General features: G+C 39.4%; 1 protein-coding gene across 2 annotated transcripts in view; it reads left to right on the forward strand.

Annotated features, from left to right (window-relative positions):
• The first annotated feature begins 1,019 nt into the window (after window positions 1-1,019).
• ATP2A1 (ATPase sarcoplasmic/endoplasmic reticulum Ca2+ transporting 1) overlaps window positions 1,020-20,914 on the forward strand; it is a 45,839-nt gene continuing 25,944 nt past the window's right edge. For both annotated transcript variants that reach the window (XM_039335301.1, XM_039335300.1), the window contains exons 1-7: window positions 1,020-1,348; window positions 2,623-2,640; window positions 3,492-3,574; window positions 7,080-7,184; window positions 8,621-8,759; window positions 19,896-19,976; window positions 20,429-20,514. In XM_039335301.1, coding sequence (XP_039191235.1) covers window positions 1,231-1,348; window positions 2,623-2,640; window positions 3,492-3,574; window positions 7,080-7,184; window positions 8,621-8,759; window positions 19,896-19,976; window positions 20,429-20,514 — 630 coding nt within the window. In that variant the 5' untranslated portion in view covers window positions 1,020-1,230. The remainder of the gene's footprint in view (window positions 1,349-2,622; window positions 2,641-3,491; window positions 3,575-7,079; window positions 7,185-8,620; window positions 8,760-19,895; window positions 19,977-20,428; window positions 20,515-20,914) is intronic.

Raw genomic sequence — 20,914 nt, forward strand, 5'->3', positions numbered from 1 at the left:
TGATTGCAGTCAGTAAAAGCAATAACATTTATGATTGTAAAGAAAATGAATAGTGCTGAAGTAGTACATGCTTGTATGCACACATAATTTCTCTGTATTTGAAGTAATGGAACACGCAGTTTGAATTTATTGGATGCCTTGCTTCATCGTTAATAAATAAAACCCATGTCTGTTTTAAAATCAAAGAAGTATATTAAACTTTTGTACAATGTATAATAAAAAAACAACATCAAAGAGTCAGTTGCTGCAATAAATTACAATAGAATGCACATTAAAGGGCTTATAAAAGCAACAACTGGTCATGGAATTGTGACCATAAGCCATGATAACTAGAAGTGCAAAAATCACGTTTAGAGCTAGTAGCAGTTACCAAAGACAAGTGACAGGATTTCTTCAGCTTGTGAATCTCTCTTGGTCATCTGTTTGGTTGCTGTCAGAGATTGCAAACTGAGAGAGAGGGATGATAGATCCAACAAAGAAAAATTTAATGGAGTGAAAAAAGAGTGATTAAAAAAACCCCTAAAAATTTATGTCTATGATACATTTGTAAATGCACATGTGTGGATTATTAAATAGTATTTAAAGCCTATGCAAATGAGACAGACATGGCAAACATATTGATTTAGTTGCAAATATGGGAACGAGGACAGCCCACTTCTCTGTGTATCTTCATTACAGACGACAAGTGACAGAAATAAACCCTAAATCTGTAGGAGGCAGGAGGGGGAGGCTAGGGTGAGATCTCTTGAAAGGAACAGGCAAGCATTTGAGTGACACATGGGTCTGTGGACACTCGGCCTCCTCTCTCCTCCTCCCCCCATCCCAAGCCAACCATCCTCCTGGCTTCTCCCTTCAAGTCAGCAAAAATACCTTCTCTCCGCAGAAGGCCATATGTGAGTTGGTGGATGAAGTGATGTCAGCACTGGTCACCCAATGGGGGCCCACGGAAAATGTCCAAGGATCTGGTCCTCTGGCTGCCTCATAAGGACGTGTGCCAGCCTCAGAGTTTGGTGAAGGCTTCTGTGCAAGGACGGGTCATCGGGCTTTCCCTCCATCGTTGGATACTGTGCTCCAAGGACCATGGTCTGCTGAGAAAGAGGAGGAACTCAACAGGGGGCACGAGTGACACTCCACTGAACATACAGCAGGGGAACAGCAGAAGCAGGCCAAGCCGGAAGAAGTGGGAAGCAGCTTTAAACACAACAAGGGGACAGGTGCGGTAGGGCAAAAATGGAAAACGCCCATGCCAAAACTACGGAAGAGTGCCTGGCTTACTTTGGAGTAAGTGAGCATACAGGCCTCTCTCCTGAGCAGGTGAAGAAGAATCTGGAAAAATATGGACCCAATGGTGAGTGCTTTCTAAAATTACAGCCCTTTTGGTACCCACTTGGCCAGGTGCCAGGATGCAAGAAGGCAGGGGAAATGGAGAGCCAGAGAGCTGAAAAGATATGCAGAGCAACATAGATATGAGAAGAAAAGAAAGCAAAGGTTATCAAACCAGAGATGCACAGTGATGGACATGGATTCTAAAATGTAAGGAAGGATAGAAGCAATAGGAAGAAACAACTATTACCAAAGAAAAATGGTTACATAATTATTGGAAAGCAGAAAGGAGGTGATAGAGATGGTCTAGCAGAGTCTAAAGTTTGGCCATGGAAGGGGACTAAGAATGAAGGTAAAAGCAAAGCACAAGAGGGAAAATTGACAATTGCAAAGTTGGGGGGGGGGGAGGTAGCCATGCTGGGGACAGGGCAGCTGCTGCTGCTTTGCTAAGAATAACTCAGTAAATTCCCTTTGGTATGAACGAGATATCAAAATTGCTGATGGGCAACTTGTAGGAGCAGCCGGGAAGTCGAAACAAAAGAGAGTACTGATATTACACAGCCGGTGAAGTGAGCTAGTTAGATGCTGAGTAGATTTGAGAAGAGATGTCTTTGAGGAACAAAATGTTAATTGTTTATTGGTTGTGATGCTATGTGAGTAGGTGGATCTGGAGAGGCTTCTTTTGTTAGGGATGGGCATATCATGCTGCCAAAGATGCAGATGATTGAGAGGACAGTCTGATTTCCTGATTTTATAGTGTCCTTCAAATATATGGGAAAAGGTCAAAAGTTCTGGGCTCCTCAGTAGGATTATAACAAGAATTTGATCAGAATTGGAAATGTGTGATTGTGCTATTTTGTGGTACATGCATGAGTTTGTAACTGCTCTAAATGACCCCAGTCTGTTCCTTCCTATCTCCTAGTGAAGTCCTACCTCCAAGGATTTTCTATGCACAAATTAATTTTGCAGTCACGTAGGCCCATGGTTTACAAATTGAAATCAGTAAAAGACTTACTCATTTCTGCAGGGATGTCCATATCCAACTCACAATCACTCCCTAAACCTAAGCATGATCGTACAACTCTTTCTTTCTAACTGTGGAGTTATGACATATGAAAATCAACTTTAAACTCCATGTGCGGGACCAACTTCTCTGTAAATCCAGAATAGTTTAGCCTGTACCTTTTCTCTGTTGCCATCTTTGCTCAGCAAAAATCACACTAGCAATAACCCTAACCAGCTTTTATTTCTCTCTTTTCCTTTCTTTTCCTCTCCCAACATGCTGTCTCTGAACCCCAGAACTCCCAGCTGAAGAAGGTGAGTCCTAAGAAAGATTGTGCATAAGCATTTGGAAGTATTAAGAAAAACCCCTCAACCTTGAATTAGCATGGCCCAAATGACTTCTACAGTAAAACTGTAAAACTGATTCAGTAAAACTTTAAAACTGATTCAGTGGCAATTGGGTCTTCAGATGGGCCTCAAACTTTCTATTTAGAAATAAAATCTCAGGTTAACCTGTGAATTGTCATTGGTTTGTCCCAATCATTTCCATCAAGTTCCATCATAAGGCAGAGGCATGAAATTCTTTCTTTGACCAATCAGATACCAAATTCTGCCTCTACCAAACAGTATGTTGTCCTGTCCATATCCATGTTCTGATCTGCCAAGAATCACTCTAGCACTCAATTTCCCTTTCTTGGGCCCTTAGAACTAATTAAATGCTTGGCATATCTGGGATAAAAGATGGTTCTTTGAAATGCTGTTGGCCAAATAATGGAGGCTGCTTGGTAGCTGGAAGAAACCCCTCCCTCCCCTGACATTTTTGGATGAAACAAAGTTCTCTTTTTTGGAAGATAGATTAATTGAGAAGAGGCAAAATAACAAAGTTGGTTGTATACCTTGCCATTTCTCCAAATTAATGGTTGCATCGAACTTTCTGTTAACACATAGCTAGACTTGCATAGAAGAACCTACCATTTTCCCAAGGGTATCTGCTGGAACTTGCTGAAAAATCTATCGTAGATACCTACAGGCCTGTTGTCCCTTCTCTCTTTCCTTGCAGCCTATTGCTTTCTTGATTGGGGGGGAGGCAGGCTGATTTTCTCCACCCCATCTCTGCAGTCTGTGTCTCCTTTGTGCCTTTCATCCCATCCTTTCTTGCTTATTAGGCAAAACTATATGGGAGCTGGTGGTGGAACAATTTGAAGACTTGCTTGTGCGAATTCTCCTGCTCGCAGCCTGCATCTCTTTCGTAAGTGACACTAGCCTTGTAACTGAGGGAACTTGGGGAAATCCACACAGGGCTGAAGAGGAGAAGCAACCATTTGGGGGCAGAATGGGAAAGAAGCTATGTTGTGGGCAAGTGATGTCTGCAAGCCTGCTCTCTGGGGATGCCATCCTGTGTTAGGAACACACAACTTCCATTACATTGGAATGAAAAGAACAAAGCTGCAGTTATTGGATTGATTTTAGATAGATTGGTTAGTAATGAGTGGAGTCCTTACTGCTGTCTGAACTTGTAGACAATTCATTACCCAACTAGGCAACATCATCAGTGAGAGTGATTGCGGGGTTCGTTCCCTGTTTATAACTGCTGTGGGTAAGCTACTGTATATAAACAGGGAGCAAACCCCACACTCACTTTCACTGATGATGTTGCCTAGTTGGGTAATGAAATGTCTACAAGCAAACCACCAAGCTCAGAGAGCAACAAGAACCATTCAACTCTGAGCTACAAGTATTCCTTTCCACTGTTAATGAGAATCAACAAATTAGTGAATTGGGTGTACGGAAAGAAATAACATGTCATATTTAATAATTCCCTTTCACCCCAAGTGTAGGAATGAACAAAGCACTTAATTTGAGTCAGGATTCAGAGCTGAAATTATTTTCACTGGCAAGATAGGTAATACAAATAAATGAAAACTTTGCATTTGAGCATCTTCAATTTGCTTTTTTCCTCATGAGTTATTTTTCAAGATTTGGGGTGCTTATAGATGTTTAATCCAATCAGGATTAATCCATTCTGTTCCTTTTTCTCAGAGCTAAAACCTGGCTTCCTTCTGCATAACAAATCAGGAAACATATTGAGCGAACGTATCTGTTCAGCAATCTGTTTTGACTCATTCATGCTAAATGCAGGCACTATATTTTATTTGGCCATTTCCATATATTTCATAGTTATTTATTTAATGACATTTACACTTAACTTCCCCTGAGAGAATAATGATAATGCAATCTGGTTTAGCCCATCGGGTTTCTTGTCAATTTCTTACTGTAAATTCACAAAACTATTTCCTTCTGAGCAAAATCCCAGAAAACAATCTGAGAATCAGTCTGTCTTCTAAATGTGCACTGCTTTTTCTTTTTTTAAATACATAATTTTATAAAAAGTTTTAAAAAGGCTAAAACCAATATAAATAAAAACTAATCCTGATTCATACAAAAGAAGAAGAAAAAAGAAAGAAATCAGAAAAAACTAAAAATGTAGAAAAAGGAAGGAAGAAAGGAAAAAGAAAGGAAAAAAGGAAAAGAGAAAGAGAAAAAAGAGAAATAAGATGCAAAGAAGTGGCTTCTTTTTTTTTTTATTGAAAATTTTTATTTTTTTAAAACATACAATCATTTATAAAAATACAATAAAATTTTAAAATAGAGAACCCCCCCCTTACCCTCCCTCCCACCCCCACCCCCCCTCCCTTCACTTCCCAGAGCAGAATACAGGGTTAAGAAAAAAAAAGAAAAAGAAAATTATAATAATTAAAAAAAAGAAAAAAAAAGAGAAAGAAAAAAAAATATCATAATTAACCTTTAACTCCATAACTTATAAAACAATTCTCTATAATATTTGATATTCATTCATAAAATAAATAAAACTTTTTCAAAGAAGTGGCTTCTTTATACAAGTTATAAGTACAGTTATAAATTTACCTTTTGTTCTATAGTTAAAACGTGAACTTTTTTCTATAATTGATTCAGTCTAATCATCAAAACCATAATCATAAACTCTTTTTTTTCTTCTTTTATGCCAAAAGTTTTTAGGGATTTCCAGGGAGCAATATATGTAGATATTGTATTTTCTCTGATCAAAGAAATCAATTTGGCCATCTCAGAGTTCTTCAGTCAGTTTAAATTATAATTGAGCTTCTGCTATAATGAATACATTGACTCGGTCCAGAAAAAGAATACAGAAATCACTGACCTGCATATTCATGTATAAAAATGAATGCTTTCAGGCTCGTAGGAACCATAAACTTCTTGCTATTTCTATAATATAGCAAACCTAAGCACGAGAAACTGAGATTTTGCTTGTTTCAGCGCCCAGACGCTCATCATAGCCTGTTGTGCTTCTGCCTAGTTTCTTGACACTTGAGATGCAACCTCCTCAGATTGTGTTACTAGATCTTTCAAGAGCACATGGTTAGGCTCAGCAACAGGAGATCTCAGAAAAGGTCATAATTTACAGTCTGGTTCTCATGTAGCTGTGGTTCAAGATTTCATGTTCAGACAGCCCAGGAATATTGGTGCTTTCTTGACCAAAAAGCCAATCAACCAAACTGTTTCTCCTATGGAGCTCTGTAGGAAACAAGTATTATGAGGCTTCTGAACATAGGAAAGAACTATCTGCTTTGGGATTGTTCTATCACTGAAAAATAGGACAGACAGTATAAATAAAATTAAGATTACATTGGAAATAGCACTTGTCTTCACCATGGTGGTGCATTCGAGAGGTGCTCGGCTACAAGTTTCAGAATTTCTGTGGTTTAGGAAGGGTGCTATACAGCCTTGGTTGAATTCTTCTTTCTCAGAGGATGATTGCAAAACACACTTCTGGGGATGTTCAGCTGGCACTAAACAAGATTCATTTTCTCTTCTGTTCAGATCTATACTTATCTCTTCTGCAGTTGTTGAAAGAATATGTCTTTAGTGTTACCACCTTTCCTCTGTCTGTTTTTTTACATGCCTGAAGCTAGAAAACTAGAAACTAGATTGGGAACATTCATGGCGCTCCAGATTTTTAGGATTGCAGTTAGTTAGAATGAAGACAGTAAGAGGCAGGTTTGTTTTGGATTTTAAGTGCTGAATTTGGATCTGCAAACAAAGAGAAGGAAATCTGATAAAGTCTTTGGAGATAACTCTGGGAAACAATCAAGCATTACAAAGCACATTTGTATTGTTAATCGACTATAATCCTTCCAACAATTATGCCCCCCCCCCCAGTATATCAAACAGCATGTGGTATGTATTTGCACCATGCTCTGTTCTTCCAACAGAAACCCTGTCAGACACAGCTCTCTCCAGCAGGGGGCAGTGTGAAACCTTGTGCAGATGCTTCATTTCACTTGTGTGCAACGCATACCTTCCTTTCACATCTGAAGCTGTGCACAGTTACACACTTGCACCTGCCTGCACAATTGTGCAGCATCTATGTGTTTGCACACCACCCCGCCCAGAGCAACAGGAGCCCTTTGTCCTGGTACTATCAGGTTTCATGGAGATTGACTGACAAGCTTCATTTTTGTGGAGAGGTAAAACACAGGCTGGCTTCCGCTGTTTTCAGATGGCAGGTTCAAGGAGAATTAAAAAGTAAATGGGATTTCAGAAGAAGAAAAGAGAGGTGGGCTGGGATTTAGGATTCCTGACTGAAAAATGAACAAGGACCATATCTGAGCAAGAGAGAAGTGGAAGAGTAACCACATTCTCTCTCTCCCCTCCCCTCCACAACTATGCATATCTGGGGTTTTTGTTTTTTTTTACAGGTGCTGGCATGGTTTGAAGAGGGTGAAGAAACTGTCACCGCTTTTGTGGAACCATTTGTCATCCTATTAATCCTGATTGCCAATGCCATTGTTGGAGTATGGCAGGTAAACAAACTAACCATGTTTTGTTTCATTACGGTTTGGGGGATGTAGGTCTGTGAGGGTAATCCAGATTCCAAAGGACAAGGTGATTTGAAGCATGTATGAATGCACATGTATCTGTCAGCTGTTTTTAAATAAAATGCTTCTTTTCCTGGGATTGTACAGGAAAAAAGCCAGGAAACCACAAGCCCAGGAAAAGGCATCTCTTCTGATGCAAGAGACTAATGGGTAAAATAGAAGTGCTCCATACGTCTCAAATCCCCTTTGCCCCTTCAAATCCAGATCCTTAGGGCTAATTCAGGTGTTGTTCTGGCATCAGGAGGATCTAATCTTCCCCTCAACTACAGTAGCTACCTATGCACTTTAGACCAATTCTCTAGTTAACTAACGTATCTCAGGAAGTCGTTTTGTGGGAAAAATTAGGAGGGAGCCCTGTACGTGGGTCTTTGGACTCATGAATGAAAGGTGGTAGATAAACCCAATAAATAAACAAGCAAACCATGCTTTAAAGCAGTATTTTTCAAACTTGGCAACTTTATGATGTGTGGACTTCAACTCACAGAGACTTGAAATCCACACATGGTAAAGTTGCCAGCTTTGAAGCATAATGGGTAAGTTCACAAACTATTCCCAGCCCGAGCCAAGCAAATCACATTGTGGTTTAGTGTAATGTGTGAAGCCCTCTTTAGTATGCAAAGTTCCCTCTGTGATGCTCTAAACTAGTGGTTCTCAACCTTTTTAATGCCGCGACCCCCAACCGGTCGTAAGTCGAGGACTACTCAACCAGTCGTAAATCGAGGACCACTCAACTGGTGCAGCACTGTTTGCAGAATGGGACTTTTGGTGGGCTCAGCAGGGCACAGACAGCCTGGATAATTCCTATTGGCTTTTGAAAGCTAATAGAATTAGACTGTATTCAAGAGAGTCTATTCTATTGGCTTTCAAAAGCCAATAGAATAAAAGAGAGTAGCACAGCTAAGGAAAAGGGGAAAAAAATGGCGGACTGCGTTGTTTGGCGACCCCCGTGAAATGGTCGTTCGACCCCAAATGGGGTCCCAACCCACAGGTTGAGAACCACTGCTCTAAACGCACTAAAATGTGGCTTACTACATTTTGTTCTTCAGATGTACCTTATGAATGTTATCGTTACTGATGGTTACTGTTAGGAGATTGCTGCACTGCAATCTAGTCAACCTCCGAGAGCATTAAAGTGCTTTCAGCAAATTGCAGGGGGTTAAAATTTCAAGGCTTAACGGAATAGAAGTTTGGTTCCTTATTCCGTGCCTGGGCCACACTTGTTTCTGCTGGCTTTCTTGCATTGGGGGAATGGAAAGGAAAGGAATGGAATAGAATGGTGCTTCCCTCTGCTGTGGGCCGAGCTGTAATTGAAAGCAACAATAGGGCATCTTAATTCTGAGTGGGGGCCCGTCTCCTTGTAGGAACGAAATGCCGAGAATGCCATTGAGGCCCTAAAGGAGTATGAACCTGAAATGGGCAAGGTCTATCGATCTGACAGGAAGGCGGTACAGAGAATAAAGGCCAGAGATATGGTCCCCGGAGACATTGCAGAGGTGGCAGGTAAGTGTCAGGTTGGGAGTGTGTGAAAGAATTAAAGGTCATGGGGATTCCCCAGGGCAAAGAAGACTAAACATAGAGTGAGTACTAGAGTCAGTTTGGATACCACAAGTTCTCTTCCATAATCTTTAAATCCCTAAGTAGCTCAAGCTCCCAGCTGAAGCTATTAGATATGAGGCCACTGAAGATGCCAGATACCATTAGCAGTGACATTCAAAATACTTAGATATTTCTGGAGCGATGGCTCTAGAAGACAGTATTCTCCTTTCACTGTGATACCCACTTCTTGATAGAGTAGGGCCAAGGTCAATTAAGTTGAAGGGATATCCCAGCATTCTTTACTGTTTCATTTCTAGAGGATATGTATTCTCCAGAAAAGGATAGTATGATTCTGTAGCAACAATCATCAACAGCTATATCCCTCTCTAAAGAGCAGTTGCCAAGATTCTTGTCTCCGATCTCCACCTGAGGATTTAAAAATGCTTTTGGGTTTGTTAAGCTGAAGCAATTGTCGACACTGACACAGCATTCCTGTATTACACTGATTGCACAGGCTGTCTCAACTTGAACAGTGTTGGACCAAAGACTGAATAGTGATAAAGAAGCATTATTTTGTTAAACAATTGAGTTGCAAAGATATTTACCATTGAACAGGGATCAACCCATTCTTAGATAAGCAGGGGAACTATAGTTGGAATATGTGACAAAGAAGACATTATTTTCTGTGAGCTGAAAGAAATAAAGGTCATTCCCACTTGCACCTAACCAGGACACAAAATACCCTGATGATGTGGTTGTCATTTTGTTCCCAATGCACAAAGAAGGCCGGTTTAAATAACCCTCAGTATACTGGCATTGAAGTAGCATTTAACTCTTATTCCAATGCTATTCAAAATTAGCTTCTAGGTATGTCAGATTTGTCTGGTTTTGTTATCTCTGGAAGGAAATAAGGTGATCGAAGTGATTTGAAACAGAGGCAATTTATACAGATTGAGGATTGGCAGGATTGAGCAGCAATTTTATGCTGATTTATTTCTGCAGTTAAGGATGGTAGAGAAAGTTTAACTTGGTCCTAGGAAAACACCCTCAGTGAAGGCAAGAATGCTTCTATTACAGGAGAAAAGGTTAAATTGAGGTATAATTCTCTCATGGAAATTTCAGAATTTATCAAATTAATTGAATGAATATGAACCAAGAATGAATTAAAGCAGGGGTTCCAGCCGGGGGTGTGAAAACTTGGCTTTTCAAAATTATAGTGTATATGCATAATTCGTTGCCGTTACTTCGAACTTTTGTAAGGGGTGCGAGAATATATCAGAAGCATTCTAGGGGTGTGGGGTATAGAAAAGATTGGGAGCTGCTAAATTAAAGGAAAGAAGTGGCCTTGTTTTGAATTTCTAGTATGTGAAAAAAGAAACGTTCTAACAATGTCTATTTCTAAATACTTCTTGTTAGAAATTGGATTAATGACTACCCACTCTAGATTTTTTCACTCTGTGACAATATATTGCTGCAAAACTCATTTAAAGCCAGCATTTTCTCTACACACTTAGAAGTCTGCTTTTGCCAGCCTCTCCTTCCAGTGACATTTTGTGCAAGGCCAAGAATCCCAATCCAGATGTGGCACCTACCTCTCCCTATTTTGTATGCCACTCCAGGAGGCACCCTGTTGGGTCACACTGGAATAGCTATTTCCCACAAGTCAGGAGAAGAGTGGCTATTTTCATTTGAGTTAGATAGTGTACTCCTTCAGCCTCAAATCCACAGGAAGTTCTGGAGATGCTGCTTCAGCAAAATCTGAACAAGACTGCTCCATCATGGGGCTTGTTTACTCCTTGGGCTTGCCCTGTCTTGACCCTGGAATAGAGGCGAGAGGGATGTTTTGGGAACAGACAGTCCCCATGGAGAGTGCGGGCTGGAAGTGGAGCAGTGAAAGCAGAGCCCTGAGGAATCCCCTTCAGCTGCACTTACTGGATAACAGCTGCCCTCAGAGCTGGGCCAGGAGCCAGCTCATTCCCTCCTTTCTAATTTAATTTAATTCAGAGATCATTTACTCTCGGGGCCAGTTACACAAGTGTTTCCAAAATATAAAAGGCATCCATCCATCCATCCATCCATCCATCCATCCATCCATCTATCCATCCATCCAATGGAGCAGTCTTTTTCACGAGATCTTGTAGTCTCTTTTTTTCTTTCCTTTTTGTCACACATTCATATAAAGGAGATCAGAGTGGTTACTTCTGGGTGCCTAGAAAAGAGAAACACTGCATTGCCAAAAAAGAAAAGAAAAGAAAAGAATAGACTTTACATAAAATTCACTGTCCCGCTTAAGTGTAGCAAATAGGATAAAATGTGAGGGGAAAATGTTTTTGCTCTTTTGAGTCTATACATTTAAGTATAAATTTTGAAAGGATTTGTTAATTTGTTAATTTAAGCAGAACGCAAGACATTTTATCATTGCAACTGAACAAGCAATGTGATGGCTGCTAACAGTTGGTAGGCCATTACAAGCCCCTTTCTCATTTTTGAAACTAAAGCCCTTCTATTTGGACCATTCCCTTTAAAACAGGATCATTTTCCCCCTACTGCCCCCCCCCGCCAGTCCTATCCCACCCCAATTTGTCCTGGAGAGTTAAAAATCCAACAGAAAATTAAAACTCTAGCTCCAGCTCAAATAGTAATAAAATAATGCATATGTGCCTGTGGATGCACAAAATATTTTGTCATCGATGTCAGCTTCCAAAAACTAAGAGGTAAATGTTTCCCTCTGGAAAGAATCTCTCAATCTCTCATTCTTTTTAATACTGAAAGCCCGATTTCTTGGTCATGCTGCTTTGTGTTGATCCTCACATTCTTAAAAATGTGCTCATTAAAAAAAATCCTAATACATGTTTTGATCAATAAATCTCTGTGTGAGGTGATTTGGTGGCATTGTCAAGAACACAACCAAAGATTCATCTTGCCTAACACTCTAGCTCTACCAGCTATCACTCACAATCCCAGGGAATCTCACAAGCTGGGTTTGAAGGTGACAAAATTTCCCTCTTTTGATTTCTCATGCTAATTACTCAAAAATAGAAACTTTCTATACATAGATGCCCTGTTCTTAATTAGGACACTGAATAGCTCTTGTCTGGCCCAACTGGTATTCATGATTTTATCACCTCCTTTCATGTGCCTCGGTGACCAAATGCCAAGGAAGGACACAATGTTCTTGTGTCTTCAAGAATTGCATAAGGAGGGGATTCATTTCCCCTAATTTCTTCTTAAATGTAGCCAGTCACTTGTGTATTTGGCCTCTGCTAACTGGCCTCACAATATATATGTTAGGAGGGAATTCAGGAGCTGGTATTATAAGTGTGTGTGTGTATGTGTGTGTGTGTGTGTGTGTGTGTGTGTGTATAACCAGAGAGAAAGAGAAAGTGTGTTAGAGTCAAAATCCTTGTATGTCTGCAGGGAAGAATTTAACAAAGAAATAATTCTGAGGAGCCTTAGCAGCTCATTGACAACTCTGAATAGTTTATGGTCTTTTTTTCTTTTGAATGTTGATGGCCAAGTAATTTTAGCATCACTTCTGGGGATGTAGGTAGCTGTTGCCACCTTTCTCCTAGTCTGGCCTGGCCTTGAGTTCCCATCCCTGCCTAGGGAAGCCGTGACCTCTTCATCTCCTTGAAGAAGAGAAGGCAATGGAGCAATGGATAATGCCCAGCAACCAGCTTTGCCTTGTATGGACACTGTCAGGCAGCTGGTGATGCTTGGGGAATGTGATGAGGCAGGCAAGGAGAGAGAGAGAGAGAGAGAGAGAGAGAGAGAGAGAGAGAGAGAGAGAGAGAGAGAGGGAGGGAGGGAGGGAGGGGGAGAGGGGGGAGAGAGAGAGAGACACTTAATGTGCTGGTGGAAAAGCCAGCTGGGATGCATGGAGACATCTAGGGTTACCGTGCCTTGTCAGATGAAAAGAGGACAGGCAAAGGAGAAACCCACGCTGAGATGCTGCCTCTGGCTATGTTAGAGGCAGAACAAAAAAAACCCTCCATTCCATCTGCATCCTACATTTTTCAGTCCTGACATATCCCAAGCATCCCCTTGATGATTTCCCACTTCTGAGGAAAACAGGGAAAATACAGCTTTCCCCTGCATTCCTGAGCAATATTTCTTTGTGTAAGCTCCATATGCAATAGCTTATGAACACTGTATCTGGCAACTGAGCAGAGTCTCATATATGGCTTTAATATGGCATAGGTTTGTGTTTGTTAAATAGCGTTGCTGGGAAGGATTTGGGGGGAGGGGAGAATAGTGAGGTGAGAGACTTGAAGAAGCCCTCCTGGGCTAACTGTAGGCAAATGACTTGATTTAAAAAAAAAAGAAAATCAGGGAACATTTTAAGGGGAATGGGGTCAAGGGAACAGGAGAATCCCAAAATTATTTCTGATTTGCCGAGAGAAATTGGATTTTCCTCAACAGAGCAATTTTGGCATGACAGGAATTAAACCTCAGAAATCATATTTAAATGCTAAATAAGAGAGATTTACACAAATGCAGATGAAAATTTTCACTCTTCCAATTCAAATTGCTCTAAATGATTGCATGTGGCTTCTGCCACTTACATTGTATTTCAAACATGTTTCTTTAAAAAATAAGATTTTCTGCAATGTAATCATATTACAATAAATAAACCAATGTTTTTTAATGCTCATCTATCTCTACTCAATAAATGGAGATAAGAAGCCAAATCTGATATTAAAAATACCAGCAAAAGCTGATCAATGATCTGAATGTAATTATAACTATGTCTAGCAATATAATTTTGAAATTTAACTGATGGAGTTGCTTGCTGAATTAATAAAAATATTTCCTAGGAAAAGCAGGTCCAACAGAAAAGGTCCAAACCACAAGAAAAATGTTCTTAAAACTGTATAATACGATATTATATGCATAATGCAAAACTACCATATTATGAGAGGTTTAAATTACTCTGTGGCATTTATTTACAAACAGACATATATAGAATTATGCTATTAAAATCCTTCTCCATGCCATCTGCTTGGTGAATATGCTTTTAAAAAATGGAGGACTCCAGGATTCTTAAGCTCCATTTTTACAAAAGACAGGAATGAAATGTTTTGCCACATTAATTTGTTGTTTCTGTGAACAAAGCTTAAGCAAATCAAATGAAATCTTCATTACAGTCATAGACCAGCATAAAGTAAAACCTACCATTGGCTGAGACAGAGAATCTTTTTATAATATTAAAAATAGTCTTTGCTTTTCAGGACTATTCAGACAAGTTTGTTATATCATTGTTGCCTTGGGAAACCTGGTTGAAAAAATTTCCTAGGAGATATATAGTAGCATACTTATTTCTGAACTGTAGTAGTGTACAAAAAAAGTCTGAAAGATTTTATGTTTATATATATATTAAATTTCATCCACTGAAATTTCTGCTTCAGAATTTGACCCCAGTAAGAAATTTTTCTCAGTCAAGCTACCTTCAATTCCGTATAAATAACGTTCTTTGTGTTTAGACCAAAGTTTCTCAACCTTAGCAACTTTAAGATATGTGGACTTCAACTCCCAGAATTGCTGGTGAGGGAATTCTACATACCTTAAAGCTGTCAAGGTGATCTAGACTGTAAAAAAAACACACAAAAAAACACCACACTGATTCTCCTGGTTAACTGAACCATTGGTCTCCTGTTCATAAAGTATTCAGATCTGACACTGTCTTATACTGCCCTCCAGTGGACACCACCACTTTTCTTTCCTTAATATAGAACTTGGGTCAATGGACCTCTAGCCTTTCTGACCCAAGACATTCTGCTGCCTGAAGCAAAAGATAAGATAACTTGCATGCCTTAGAAACCATCTGGATTGGAAATTGAATTTCATCTGAGGACAGTTGTCTAGCTAAGGCGGACATGTAGCCTGGAATAAACCTTCTTCTTTGACAGAAAGGAACTGAATCCATCGCACCATGAAAAAAGCTATTTGTTTTGCCTATAGGAAGGGCTGCCCACACCTTGGTTCACAGTGTGTGTATGGAGAACCTTGTGCAACTTCCTTAGCTTAGTCCCTAGTGCAGTCACTTGTAGGTTGAGCAAGTGACATCACATGCTTCATTTTAGAAGCTATATAGGCCATTTGCACTATAATATGACTGACACAAATTATGGAATTTGCACAATGACATCATGAAGTGAGTCACCTCACTGCAGCATCTACTGGACATCTATGAGTCCAGGTGATGGTTCTGGTTGTGGCAGGGTTCACATAACACATAAATAGGTTGAAATCAACTTGTTGTGCAAGCTCAGTAGGGTTACTTTGTGACCCAGTGGTTGGACATATATTATCTACAAAATCTGGTTAGGGAATTAGTATACAAATCTATAAATTAACTAAATGGATTGGATTTTTTACAGCATGCTAAATCTGAAGAAACAACTTAAGGTTAAAATTTACCCAAGCTTAGTATATTGTGTCTATGCTATCATTTTTGTTTAACCAGTTAAATTATGCTAGCCCAAAAAATTGGATTAACTCAGAAAACTGTGGTTTACTTAGTTACATACAAATAAGAGTTATTTGTTTGCCCAGAATTTCAGGCATTGGATGGAGTACAATGTTATTCTTACTACTCATATTCAGTTCTGGACATTGCCTTCAACATGCTTAGAGCACGTACTTGGGCAGAGCTGCTGCAGGTATTTCCCAAGACACATAATTCAGTTTCATGTTGCCATCAGGACAACTTTTACTCAATGGAAATGCAGCTGAATCTTTTCAAGAAGTGCTAGTCTAGCAACTGTCTGTGCAACTTTAGCCACTGTGTCTTAATCTGACTCTCCTTCAAAAGCTGCACTTGTTGTTGTTGTTAATTGCGAAGTTGTGTCCGACCCATCGCGACCCCATGGACAATGTTCCTCCAGGTCTTCCTGTCCTCTACCATCTTCTGGAGTCCATTTAAGTTCACACCTACTGCTTCAGTGACTCCATCCAGCCATCTCATTCTCTGTCGTCCCCTTCTTCTATTGCCCTCAATCTTTCCCAGCATTAGGCCCTTCTCCAGTGAGTCCTTCCTTCTCATTAGGTGGCCAAAGTATTTGAGTTTCAACTTTAGGATCTGGCCTTCTAAAGAGCAGTCGGGGTTGATCTCTTCTAGGACTGACCGGTTTGAACGCCTTGCAGTCCAAGGGACTCGCAGGAGTCTTCTCCAGCACCATAGTTCAAAGGCCTCAATTCTTTGGCGCTCAGCCTTTCTTATGGTCCAACTTTCACAGCCATACATTGCAACTGGGAAAACCATGGCCTGGACTATACGCACTTTTGTTGGCAGAAAAGCTGCACTAAAATTTGCTAAATGTTGTACTATATTTCCCCCACAAAACTTACAATGTGGATGTATGTTATTCTAAAACATGTATTATTCTCTTTCTTATATCTTTATTAGTTTGGAAAGTACAAAGTAATACTAAGCTTTTGTATGAGTATAAGTTTTTGGAGGGACGTAAGGGATATAGGCCACATGATCGGGAAGATTTTAATGTGTTTGAGCAACCTAGTGGGACTAAGCTAGCATGTAACTGACAATTTTTACTGGTATGGTGTGTTTTTAGCTGTTTCGGAATAGCTGGTGAGGCTGTTAAAAGTCATTTGTGCTGTTTGAAATTATTCTGCTGGCAGAAAGATCTGACTGCTGGCACAGCAACGGATTCTATTGCAAATCAGGGCTGTTTCCGAAGGAGGCAGAGGAGAAGAGGTGGGGGGGGGGGGCTTATGGAGCAGGCCCAGAGGAAGGGAGAGAGGCTTTTGGAAGAGTTGGAGGCAGCGGCAGCGTGCTCCAGGGGTAAAAAGGAGCCAGGCCTCTTTAAGGAAAAGGTGGAAGAGACAGGATCAGATAAAGCAGGGGTCTTCAAACTTGGCTCTTTTATGACTTGTGGACTTCAACTCCCAAAATTCCTCAGCCAAATCACACAAGGGCCAAGTTTGAAGAGCCCTGAGATAAAGGAAAGGAGGTGAGGTTGTCATGCAGGAATACATGCTAATTTGAGGGCTAATCCACATGGAGCTACTTTTCCATCTGTCGTGTTTGCCATCGTTCGCTCCTTAGAGACTAAAATGGACATACTGAAACTTGAGCTGGCCATGAACAGGGAGTATATATCAGAGGTGGTGGTCCTTTGAGAGTTGTATGCAATGAAATTTCATTTTGATGTATGCCAATTGGTGTACATTCAAAGTGACAATAAAGTTGTTGTTGTTTTTATTATTATTATTATTTTTTATTAAAAAGTTTTACAAGTTTTACAAAAAGAACAAAACCATACAAAGACAAAAAACAACATATACAAAAAAAACTAAACATTACATAACAAAACCCCCTTCCCCCACCCCCCACCCAAACATCCCCCCTTCCCCCCCCCCAGAGCTTCCCAGAGCAGAATATAGGCTTAATTAAAAAACAATTAAAAATTATGTTTATAAAAAAGGAAAATATAACATTAAAACATATATATATATATAAAAATGAAGATTATAAAAAGGCTATATAATATTTTTTTATATCCAGTTTAAATTGTATAAATTTTATCCACTTATCCCAAACAGCAAGAAATTTCTCTTGCGTTTGTTCCTTTAAAAAAGCCGAAATCTTTGCCATTTCCGCCAAATGAGACACTTTAAGAAACCATTCCTGCAATGTAGGCAAAGATTCCTTCTTCCAAAATTGTCCTACTAACAGCCTCGCAGCTGTAATCAAATTTAACATCAATATAACCTCCTTTGTATCACAATCAGTAACTATACCTAACAAAAATAATTGCGGAGTAAATTTTACCCTCCTTCTAAAAATTCTCTGGATATTCCACCATATCTTAATCCAAAATGCTTTTATCTCTCTGCACGACCACCAAATGTGATAATAAGTAGCATCCATGCAACCACATCTCCAACATTTAGGTTGTAAGTCAGGATACATAAGAGACATTTTTTGTGGATCAAGGTGCCATCTATAAAACATTTTATAAAAATTCTCCCTTAAGTTCTGTTGTTGTTTTTATTATTATCAGTGCTTTTTTTCTAAAAAAAAAAAAAAAAAGGTGCTGGAACTCACACGCATCATACAACCTGCCTTGCCTACTCTACAAAGTTCCATCCAAAAAAGGTGCCGGAACTCCATTCTGGGCGTTCTATGAGAAAAAAAGCTCTGGTTATTATTATTAGTCTTTGATTTACAACTACAATTGAGCCCAGAATTTCTGTTGTTAAGCAGGACAACTGTTTAGAATAGAATAGAATAGAATAGAATAGAATAGAATAGAATAGAATAGAATAGAATAGAATAGAATAGAATTCTTTATTGGCCAAGTCTGACTGGACACAAAAGGAATTTGTCTCCGGTGCATAAGTTGTCAGTGATAAATCATGATGATGATAAATCATGATCATAATCATCATAAGATACATTCATCAGAAATCATAGGATACAATATTTAGTGATATTCATAGGATACTAAATAAGCAATCAACATCAATTTTTCCCCATTTTACGACTTTTCTTACCGCAGTTGCTAAGTGAATCACTATAGTTGCTAAGTTGGCAACACGGTTGTTAAGTATCTCTGGCTTCTTTGTTGACTTTGCTTGTCAGGAGGTCACAAAAGGTGATCACATGACCTTGGGACCCTGCAACCATCATAAATAAAAGCCAGTTGCCACATGCCCAAATTTTGATCATGTGACCATGGGGATCCTGTAACAGTCATATAAGTGTGAAAAACGGTCATGAGGCACTTTTTTCAATGCCGTTGTAACTTTGAACAGTCACTAATTGAATAGTTGTAAGCAGAAGACTGTCTGTATCCCTTACATAAGAACAAAAGCCAGACTAGTGATCCAGATTTATGTAGAGACAGAAAAAGAGCAATCTTTTCTTTGTAGCTCTGATTTCATAGGTGTCTTTCACATTTCTCATGGTGTCAAGATTCACTTAGTCATGAATACTGGAAGCACTCAGAAGAAATCACAGAAGTTATAATAAATAATATTTATTGAATTAAATTAGTTACAGAGACCACCAGGCACCATCATATGACCAATTTCATCCTATATGGAATCCATCAGAGGTAGCTATCCAAATGTTATTCTTTGGAGTTCAAATCCTCTATCAGGAATTGAACTCCTGGACCCAATAGAATAGAATAGAATAGAATAGAATAGAATAGAATAGAACAGAATAGAATAGAATAGGAAGGGTCCTTGGAGGTCTTCTAGTCCAACCCCTTGCTCAAGCAGGAGGTCTTATACCATCTCAAGAATCAATCATCAAAAGCATTTTCAAGATCTGGCATTATTCAAAATGAAACCCAATAAAAACAAAGCTGAAATCATCTTGTATTTTTTTTCCTTTTCCTGTTCTACATAATGCAGGTAGGCCTCAACTTATGTCCACAATTGAGCCCAAAATTTCTGTGGCTAAGCGAGACATTTGTTAAGTGAGTTTTCCCCCATTTTACAATCTTTCTTGCCACATTTGTTAAGCAAATCATTGCAGTTGTTAAGTTAGTCACCCAGTTGCTAAGTGAATCTGGCTCCCCATTGATTTTGCTTGTCAGGAGGTCACAAAAGGGGACCACATGACCCTGGGACACTGTAATCGTCATAAATAATAGTCAGTTGCCAAGCATCTGAATTTTGATCATGTGACCATGGGGAGGCTGTGACAGTGTGGAAAATGGTCATAAGTCACTTTTTTCAGTGTTGTTGTAACTTCGAACAGTCAGTAAACAAATGGTTGAAAGTCAAGGACTCACTGAAGACTGTCTCTTTCCATTGCAAGGATTAGCCTATCTAAATTTGTTCTTTATTTCTGCACTGCTCAATTTTGCTGTTGTCTTGTTTTTCACTGACTGTATGAGAACTAACTCTCACGTGTGTTATTCTAGCAGGTTTTTTTCATAATAATAAGATGGTGATATATATCCTAGTTTCAGAACTTGGTATTAATACCATCATTTCTCTTTCAACAAAGATGCTTAAACTGGTCAATAGCACGGGTTTGTTTATTTATTTATTTATTACATCAAACAATAGTGACTGTTCTATGGCTAAAACTGGAGGTTTTTCTTTTTTTTTGTTACCCAGTTGGTGACAAAGTCCCAGCTGATATTCGCATAATTTCCATCAAATCCACCACTCTGCGCGTGGACCAGTCCATTCTGACAGGTAAGGAGCTCATATCTAATGTTAGCAATAAATATATTCTGCCCATAAGAGAATGGGGGGAAAAAGTAATAAAAAAAGGGAGAAAGAGGGAATAACAACAGAGGCTATGTTTTTAAATTTCAGCCAATTTGAGAAGAACTGGAAAAAAAACCTCAATTTAAAACTACTTTGTAAAAAGGAAGGATAGGACTATCTAGAGATCATAGTCTCTAAGGAAAAATCTGTGGTTGGGAAAACATGCCTTGGAAAATCATTGGTGATAGGTAGATTTGGGTATGATTTATGCCAGTATTTTTCAACCTTGGCTAATTAAAGATATAGAGTTCAACATCCAGAATTCACTAGCCAGCTTGCTGGCTGAGGAATTCTGGATTAAAGTCCACATAACTTAAAGTACCCATAACTCTGTTTTGTATGAAGCAAGTGGTCTGACCCTTTATTTACCCACCCAGGTGAATCTGTCTCTGTGATCAAACATACTGATCCTGTCCCAGATCCCCGGGCAGTAAATCAGGACAAGAAGAACATGCTGTTTTCTGTGAGTATTACTGACAGGGCTGAAGATGTAAAGCCTGCTGATGCATCTTTTTGCCTCTGATTCAAATAGTATGTGGCAGGGATACTAATGGGACACTAAATACCATATTCCATTTGTCTTTATTTGGTAATGCAGTGGGTTAAAGAATCAGGTGATATGTCTATGGAGTTTCTCAGTCATCCAGGTCATGGTTGTCCCAAAAGTGCTTTTTCGAAAGGCAACTGGACTTTGTTTTTTCTCTGAAGACAGTTTGTTTCTCATCCAAGAAGCTTCTTCAGCTCAGAGCACAACTTTCTCCTTCTGTCCTGGCCACTTTTTACAGAGGCACGATTGCGAGTGTTTTAACAAACTGCATCACTATTTGGTTTGGCGGTAGCAGTGACTCAGATAGAAGGTCCAT

The sequence above is a fragment of the Crotalus tigris genome, unplaced genomic scaffold (assembly GCF_016545835.1).
Source record: "Crotalus tigris isolate CLP2741 ecotype Arizona unplaced genomic scaffold, ASM1654583v1 scf7180000017639.5415321, whole genome shotgun sequence".
NCBI lineage: Eukaryota > Metazoa > Chordata > Lepidosauria > Squamata > Viperidae > Crotalus > Crotalus tigris.